Consider the following 9,588-nt stretch of genomic DNA (forward strand, 5'->3'; position numbering starts at 1 on the left):
TCAACTGTATACCCAAAGATGATATCATCTACATACACTTGTAGAAGGAGTAAATCTCTTCCTCTTTTCTTCTAGAAGAGAGTCTTATCAATAGCTCCCCTTTGAAAAACCATTCACAAGAAAGTGACTTGATAACTCACCATACCAAGCTCTTGAGCTTGATGTAATCCATATAGAGTTTTATTTAAATTATAGACTCTATTTGGAAACTCAAGATCCTCAAAACATGGAGGTTGAGTAACATGCACCTCCTCTTAAATCTTTCCATTCAAGAAAGCAGATTTGACATCCATTTGAAATACTCTTATGTTCTTTAAAGCAGCATAAGCTAAGAAGATTTTGATTTCTTCTAGCCTTGCCACTGGTGCAAACACTTCCTCAAAGTCAATTCCTTCTTCTTGAAGCATCATAGTGCAACTAGTGTTGCTTTATTCTTCATTACAATCCCTTTTTCATCCCTTTTTGTTTCTGAAAACCCATTTGGTACCAATAGCATATTTACCTCTTGGCTTATCTACAAGTTCCCACACCTGCAGATTTCTGAGTTGAGCCAACTCCTCTTGCATTGATTCCACCCAATTATTGTCTTTTAAAGCTTGAACTACGTTCTTGGGTTCAACGTGGGATAGAAAGCAGGAGTAGAAACAAATGTTTGCAGATTCAGATGCACTTCTTATAACTCTTTCATGGATGTCCCCAAGGAAGTTTGCACAATTTGATTTGAAGACATATTTGAATCAAGATTTGTATCATTGAGGTATGGTTCCTCAATGATCAAACCAGATTATGTAGTGTTCATTTTTGCCATTTCTTCAACATTCTGTTGAGATATTTGGGATAGAAAGTAGGAGTAGAAACAAATGTTTGCAGATTCAGATGCACTTCTTATAACTGTTTCATGGATGTCCCCAAGGAAGTTTGCACAATTTTATTTGAAGACATATTTGAATCAAGATTTGTATCATTGAGGTATGGTTCCTCAATGATCAAACCAGATTATGTAGTGTTCATTTATGCCATTTCTTCAACATTCTGTTGAGATATTTAAGCAATAGCATTTCCAATGTTCAAACTTTGAAACAAGGCTTCAAAATTTTGTTGCCTTTCATCTTGTTCTTGATCAATATGGTCATCAGGTTGTACTTCATTGTTGACAAATTGCTTTTGATCATATTGATTGTTAGTTTGCACATCATCCATGACAGAACTTTCTTGAACAGATGGTTGATCAAGATTATCATTATGCTCATATTCTGATTCCATATTAGAGGCATTTTTATCAAATGAGTATTCAACATTTTTGTCAGCAACTTTTGACCATAATTTGTCCAAATCAACCTACTTTTCTGATTCTTCTTCATGGACAGTTGTTCTATACAAAGTTTCATCAAAGTCTTCAGGATATATCTTGAAAGACTTGATTAACTTCTCAAGAACAAACAACCACGATGCTCCATAAACTGTATAAAACTGGTTTTCATTGAATATCACAAAAAGATTATTCAATCACACTCAAGTGATCTTTCACATATACTCTATAAGCTTTTGAGTGTGTGGAGTATCCAACAAAGAAACAATATATAGATTTTGATTGAAACTAGTTAAGGTAGTCTTTGGTATTCAAAAATGAGCACTTGCATCAAAAAGGCTTGAGAAACTTGATGTAGGGTTTTCTTTTGAACTAAATCTCATTAAGAAGAACGTTGTTCTGAACATAACAAGCAATATTGATAGCTTTTGCCCAAAAAGTAACATGCAAATAAGCATCTGCTAACATAGATTGTCACACCCCGTAAACTTAACTTAGCGGCGGAAGTCTTAATTAAGACGTTCTAGTGGTGACAGACGCCGATTAGCCATACAATATTTAAGCACACACCATTAATGTACAAGTTGGACATTTATTATTGAAAACACAAGTTTCAAGTCATCAAAGTACATATTATATTAAAACATTATGTCCAACTGTTGGGATCTAGAATTCTGCATTTTCCCACGTTTTCTTCATGAAGCACCAAGTTTTCCTTTACCTGAAAAACACGTTTAAAATATACGTCAACACAAAGGTTGGTGAGTTCTCATTAATATAAAATATCCTTTTTCATTAAATTTCACTTTCTCCATTTCGAAACTATTTTGTCCATACAAAATCAATACCTATATTTTCCCCTGGCCCCACGGGACCAAGGCCAACTTACACGAAAGTTGTTAAAAAAAATCATATAGTCGCCTCAACAACAAACCAAATGGACTCCTTTCGTATTACAACGATAGTTCTCGATATTACATTTTATTCTTCAACATTTGAGAAAGTTATAAACTAGCAAGGAATATAACAAATGTAATGCTACTAAACCTATAATCAAAGCGTACAATAATTCAAAATATTTGCCCCCAACATTTAACCAACATGACTGGTCGGTAGGCAGGGCGTCACCTAATAGATCTATCAATATTTTTATGCCTTTTTACAGTTAATGATTATAAGACTGCGATAACCACAATTTCCCTGAATATTTATTCTAGCGAATATTTATTCTAGTCAGCCCGACCACGTTAACTAATGTCGGTAAAATCTAAAGCCCTTACAATATCACAATTGTTAAGATGAACGGTATTGGCTTCTACTTGCTTATTTTCTAAATTCGTGAATCGAACATTCTAAAATTATACTTATGACCTAATATTAATATATTTACTGGATATATATTATATTAGGTCATTCCCGACGTTTAAGAATTTATTTGGAATTTTAACCTTACCCGGGTCGCTGTCAGTGTCAGTTTTGAGCAGTATTCGATACGCGCCAAAAATTAACTTTTTGAACACAATAAAATATAATATTCATATTCTTAGTGTCTTAAGACTAAAATATTATTATTTTGTTTTCCATAATACGAGATTACACAATAAACATGGATTACATTAGCATAGGATTGGTCTTAAAAGCTCGGGTGACACATTCTCCCCTCCTTTATGAAATTTCGTCCCGAAATTTAAGAGATAGCACTATTGTCGGACTCAACAGGGAACAAGTGAGGATATTTTATTTCTATTTGATCTTGACGCTCCCAGGTGAATTCTGGGCCCAACCTGGAATTCCAACGCACTTTAACCAGTTTAATTCGGTTTCGACATAGTTTTTGAATTTTCCAATCCATAACCTCAACGGGTTCTTCGACGAACCGAAGCTTATCATCTACCCGAACATCATTCACATAGATGATTAGGGATTCGTCAGACAAGCATTTCTTTAGGTTTGACACGTGAAACACGTCGTGTATTCCACTGAGTTCCTGGGGTAGTTCGAGTCGATATGCGACAGGACCAACTCGACCAATGATTCTAAAGGGACAAATATAACGAGGGCTCAGTTTTCCTTTCTTTCCAAATCTAACAACTCCTTTCCACGGTGACACTTTTAAAAAGACTCGATCTCCAACTTGGAATTCTAACGGTTGTCTGCGATTGTCAGCGTAGCTCTTTTGTCGATCAGCAACTGCCTTCAACCTTTCCTTGATCTGAGAAACTCGGTCGGTGGTTTCCTGAACAATTTCAGGTCCAGTTAGCTGTTTTTCTCCAACTTCTGCCCAACAAAGTGGGGATTGACATTTTCTCCCGTATAAAGCTTCAAACGGTGCAGCTTTCATACTAGAGTGGTAGATGTTATTGTAAGAAGACTCAGCCAAAGGCAGGTGAGTATCCCAACTTTTGCCAAAATCGAGAACAAAAGCACGTAGCATATCTTCTAAAGTCTGAATCATTCTTTCACTTTGACTGTCTGTCTGCGGGTGATAGGCAGTACTCATGTCTATACGGGTTCTTAAAGATTTATGCAATGATTGCCAAAAGCGTGAGACGAAACGACCATCCCTATCAGAGATGATTGAAACAGGAATACCATGTTTTTCTACAATTTCCCTAAGGTAAAGTCAAGTTAGCTTTTCCATACTATCTTTTTCTCTGATCGGAACAAAGTGTGTTGACTTAGTCAACCTATCCATAATTACCCAAATAGCATCATGGTTATTGGGTGTCGGTGGCAATTTGGTTACAAAGTCCACGGTGATATTATCCCATTTCCATTGAGGAATCTCAGGTTGTTGAAGCAATCCAGGTGGTTTCTGGTGTTCAGCTTTAAATTTAGAACAAATTAGGAATTTGCTGACATAAACGGCTATGTCTCCTTTCATGTTTGGCCACCAATAGAATTCTTGGAGCTTCGTCTAGTACCAATTTTCTCAAGTTCCCATATCTAGGCACCCAAACTCGATCGATGAGGTATGAAGTACCATCATATTTGGTGACAAATTCGTATTCGAGTCGTGAGATTTGTCTGTATCGTTAGACCTAGTGCTCGAATGCGTAATGGCTTTTCTCTTTCTTTTCTACTTAATGCATCTGCCACGACATTTGCTTTTCCTGGGTGGTAGTGAATATCGCAGTTATAATCGTTAAGCAGTTCGATCCAACGCCTTTGTCTCATATTGAGATCTTTCTGTTCAAAGATGTGCTGAAGGCTTTTGTGATCAGTGAAAATCGTACACTTGGTACCATACAAGTAGTGTCTCCAGGTTTTAAGTGCAAAAATAACAGCTCCCAATTCCAAATCATGAGTCGTGTAATTTTTCTCATGCACTTTAAGTTATCCGGAGGCATATGCTATCACTTTATCTCTTTGCATAATCACGCATCCAAGACCTAATCGTGAAGCATCGCAGTAAACAACAAATCCGTCTGTTCCTTCTTGAAGGGATAGAATAGGTGCACTGCACAACTTTTGCTTAAGCAACTAAAATGCCTCTTCTTGTTTCTCGGTCCAATCGTACTTTTTATCTTTCTGGGTCAATTGCATCAAAGGTTGCGCTATTGATCAGAAATTCTCGATGAATCTCCTATAATACCCAGTTAGACCTAAGAATTGTCGCACTTCAGTTGAAGACTTTGGTGCTTCCCAATTCTTAATAGCCTCTATCTTCAAAGGATCAACGTGTATTCCTTTCTCATTGACAACGTGTCCAAGAAAGTGAACTTCTCTGATCCAAAAATCGCACTTCAAAAATTTTGCATACAGATTTTTTTTCTTTAGCAGTTCCAAAATCAATCTTAGTTGTTTTCCATGCTCTTCCTTGGTTCGCGAGTAGATAAGCATATCATCGATGAATACTATCACAAATTTATCCAAGTATGGCTTGCAAACCCTATTCATCAAGTCCATGAATATAGCAGGAGCATTTGTCATTCCAAATGGCATGACAAGAAATTCGTAGTGGCCATAGCGTGTTCTGAATGCTATTTTGGGAATATCTCCTTCTGCTACTCTGAGTTGATGGTATCCAGAATGTAAATCGATTTTTAAAAAATAGCTGGATCCTTGCAGCTAATCAAACAGATCATCAGTCCTCGGTAATGTGTACCGATTCTTAATAGTTAGTTTGTTCAGCTCCCGGTAATCGATACACATTCAGAATGATCCATCCTTCTTTTTGACGAACAGTACCGGAGCTCCCTAAGGTGAAAAACTAGGTCTAATAAAGCCTTTATCCAGTAATTCTTGAAGTTGATTGGACATTTCTTGCATTTCTGACGGTGCTAATCTGTACGGAGATTTGGCTACCGGTGCGGCATCTTGAACAAGATCTATCCTGAACTCAACTTGTCTTTCTGGAGGTAAACCAGGCAAATCCTCGGGAAATACCTCTGGGAAATCTCGAAAAACTGGGATGTCTTCGAGTTTACGCTCCTTGGCTTGGGTGTCAACTACATGTGCTAAGAAAGCGGGGTATCCTTTTCGTAACATCTTCCGGGCTTTCATTACATTGACAAATTTCAAATCTGTGTTGCTTTGATCGCCACAGATTGATAGAATTTCCCCATTAGGAATGGTTATACGAACTAACTTCTCAGAACATACAATTTCAGCCTGATTCCTAGATAACCGGTCCATTCCTACAACGATGTCAAAGCTGCCTAATTCAACTGGCAAAAGGTCGATCTCGGATTTTCGATTTTCCAGTTGAATGGTACAACCTTGAATGATTTCACAGGTTTTTATAAGCTTTCCGTTGGCTAATTCTATGGAATATTTTTTTTCTAATTTACTGGGTTTAATGCCAAGTAATGGCTCAAATTGTTTAGAGACGAAACTCAAATCAGCCCCCGTATCAAGAAGAACATAAGCATAGTGGTTATTAACCAGAAACGTACCAGTTACTACAGATGAGTCCTTACGAGCCTTCTTTGCGTTCATCTCAGATGCTTTCCCCTTTGAAATCTGACCCTTAATCTTTGGACATTCGTTCCTATAATTTCCTTCAATCCCACATTCATAACATCTCCTCCTACTGGGATCCGTTGATCGATCATAACAATCTTGGGTCAAGTGTCCAAATCGGTTGCATCGGTGGCATCTTTTGCAAGCACCATAATGGCTTCCACCGCAAGTGTTACACCGAGGTGCTTGATTAGTATTCCTAGAGTTAGCAACAAACAAACGACCTGATCCTTGGTTCCTTCCTTTCTTAAATTGACCTCCTGAATTACCCGTCCATTTCCTCTTGTTATCTCCAACATTGATAACCTTCTTTTCCGATTCCCCTCCTTCTCCAGTAGTTTTCTTTCCGGCATCCTTTTTAACCAAAATACCTTTACGAACCACATCGTCAGTGAGGGTTTTTGCTAAATCACAAGCTGACTGAATCATATCAGGTTTAGAGGAAGTCACCATCCCTCTAATCTCTAGTGCTAAACCCCATATGTATCTTTCAATTCGAACATATTCCGGGTTAACCAAACGAGGTACCAGTCTAGCGAGTGCATTAAATCGTGACATGTAGTTATTAACGTCAGCTCCCTCCATGGTTAAATGCCAGAAATCATACTCAATCTTTTGAAGCTCGTTTCTAGGACAATACTCTTGTAACAGCATGTCCTTTAACTGCTCCCAAGATAAACCATACGCTGCCTCTTCTCCCATATTCTGGATTAAAGAGTTCCACCATTCTAAAGCCTCATCTTGGAAAGAACAAACACCGTATTTGATTCTTTCGGCTGGAGAACAGCTACTAATCTTCATCACAGATTCCATCTTTTCGATCCATCTTATAATCGCTAAAGGACCTTCGGCTCCCGTAAAAGTTTTAGGACCGCACCCTTGGAATGTTTTGTAGTTACATCCAAGTGAGTGACTTCCTAAGGGGTTACCCGTAGCAGTTCTAGTACTAGTACCCATCGGAGTACCGTTCCCAGTTTCGTTTCCCGTGTTTCGCCCTTGGTTAATATTCTGATGTTCTATAGCCACATTAACATGTTGTTCAATTAACTGGGCTAATTCCTCGGGAGTCGTGGGTAAACCAGAACCTCGGGCGATGCTTTGCCTAGTCCTTGGTGGCATTTTCTTTTTAAATAATAAAGAAATATTATATTTCGCATAATTAATATCACATTTAATAATTAATTAATAATCAAGCATGATAAATAATAACACAATACACATTCATAAAGGAAAATTCTTAATATATTAAACATCCTGATGTGTGTATAATGATGCACTTTTTAATGACTCACAACTAAGCTTTAAATTTATTAAACGAAAATCCTAACGAATCCACACACAACCGGCAAGTGTACCGATCACTAATAGTATAGACCTAAGGAAGTCCGAGTATCGAACATAAGGACACTCGAAAACGTATATGATACCTAACCCTAACCAAGACTCACCTAATAATATTTAAATGATTTTTAATATAATTAACTACTTAACCTAACTTACTTTAACTATATTAGTTAACTAAACTTAACTTAATTAAATGAAACCCTTGACGAAACTTGGAAACTTTAATGCAGTCGGAGAAAACGTCTACCTAGGTAAGAATCATATTGAAGGTATAATAAGCTAATGGATTGAGGACTCTCACGACACCGGTTCCTAAGGATGACTCAACTAAGGTTCACTCAAGAAAGCTAGATCACCTCTCAGTCTCACTAACAAACTCTAACTTACACTTAGTTGATTTTAAGAACAAACCGAGAAAGGAAATGTTAAAGTGTTCTAATGCCGACTCTCCTCTCGGACTCACCGACACACTACCCTAATGGAGACGAATACTACGCAACCAAGGATAGAGGAACAATTTAGTTTAACTTATACTAGACCAACTAATAGCTCAAAAACCCAAACCCGACAAGAACCGAACCCGCTCTCGCGCGATCCTAAATCTAAAAAGTAAAATCTATTAGACGACCTTACTTCCTATCACCTCTCGGTCTCTAAGAAGGCGTTCAACCGCTGATTATATCCAATTTATACACTCACTTAAACCCTACGGTTGATCACCCCGTAAACAATCTCTAGACACAAAGTAAAGAGTTCAAACAAGCTAAAATCAATCAAAACCTATTCAATTAATCAAAGCAAGAGGTTTATGAGAATAACTAATAAATTCACATCAACTAAACACAACCTAATTCATTGTTGAACCAAACTTTTCATTAACAGTTCAAGTCATGATAATCAACAATCCATATTACTCATTAAAACCTAACAATAAACATCTAACCTAGGTAGAACTAACAAGTTTAGCCAATCATAATCAATGAACAGTAGATAAAATAGATATAAATGATAAACATGCTGATATAAATCTGATTACAAAAGGTTTGAATGCTTAAAAACCTAAAACGAACTCACAAACGTTAAAATAGTCAAAACTGACAACCGAAGGATAAAAGATGGAACCGTAAGCTTGTCCTCCTTGGTTTCTCCTCTAGAGAAGGTGTGGGATGGCTAGAAACTTGAATAAAATCGTTCATAGGCTTTTAGGGTTTATGTATATGTTTAATCACCTCCTTCTTAATATAAAATAGGTTAAAACAAGCCCACTAGGCCTACTAGAAGACAAAATAGACGTGGTAGCTGATTCTTGAACATTCTTGGCAGCCTTGGGACATGTGGGAATCTACCACATGCTTCTTGAATAGTATGACCTGGTCGCGTAGCTCGAACATGACATTTTCTGACGTTTCTCGACTTTCAGCTCGTTTATCTTCGTTTTTGCGTACCGGCTTCATCCGAGCTCCGTTTTAGCTGATTCTTTTTTCATTTGACTCGTTTTCTCACTCTCTTCAACATGGGACCTATCACATACACAAACATGTAAATTATTGCAAGAATAACAAAATAATCGTTAACGTTTAAGAACAAAATAACATAAAAACTATTAGGAAAACATGTGTGTTTTACACCACATCAAAAATCCCCTCAATTAAACCTTTTTCGTCTCTGAAAAAGAAATCTACACAGGATTATAACCAAGTGAAAAACAACAAACTCCCAGATTATTAATCATTATCAAAACATAAGAAATAGCTAAGCATATTGACCGCGATTGCCGATATTGTTGTCCACTTAAACCCAGCTACCAACCAATCAAGCCCCCCTTTTGCATTAAACGTTTTAAGTCCAAAAATTAAGGCTACACCTACCCTATCTCAGACAAAGAGAGCTAGAAAAACTAGAGTCGAAGCAAACTGGTTCGACAAATCACCATAAGCCAAAGACTCGTTGATAGTACTAATTAGATGCAC

General features: G+C 37.2%; 1 protein-coding gene across 1 annotated transcript; it reads right to left on the reverse strand.

Annotated features, from left to right (window-relative positions):
• Positions 1–5,509: 5,509 nt before the first annotated feature.
• On the reverse strand, positions 5,510–7,393 carry LOC143625575 (uncharacterized). The gene has a single exon (XM_077095875.1). It carries the CDS (start codon positions 7,391–7,393, stop codon positions 5,510–5,512), a length of 1,884 nt encoding a protein of 627 aa, XP_076951990.1.
• Positions 7,394–9,588: the final 2,195 nt, after the last annotated feature.

The sequence above is a fragment of the Bidens hawaiensis genome, unplaced genomic scaffold (assembly GCF_021521415.1).
Source record: "Bidens hawaiensis isolate Kalapana, Puna unplaced genomic scaffold, B.hawaiensis_p1.1 tig00004124_1, whole genome shotgun sequence".
NCBI lineage: Eukaryota > Viridiplantae > Streptophyta > Magnoliopsida > Asterales > Asteraceae > Bidens > Bidens hawaiensis.

What these genes read in the sequence shown, in the direction of transcription:
- LOC143625575 (XM_077095875.1), bottom strand. Translation starts at nt 7,393, where the DNA reads ATGCCACCAAGGACTAGGCAAAGCATCGCCCGAGGTTCTGGTTTACCC.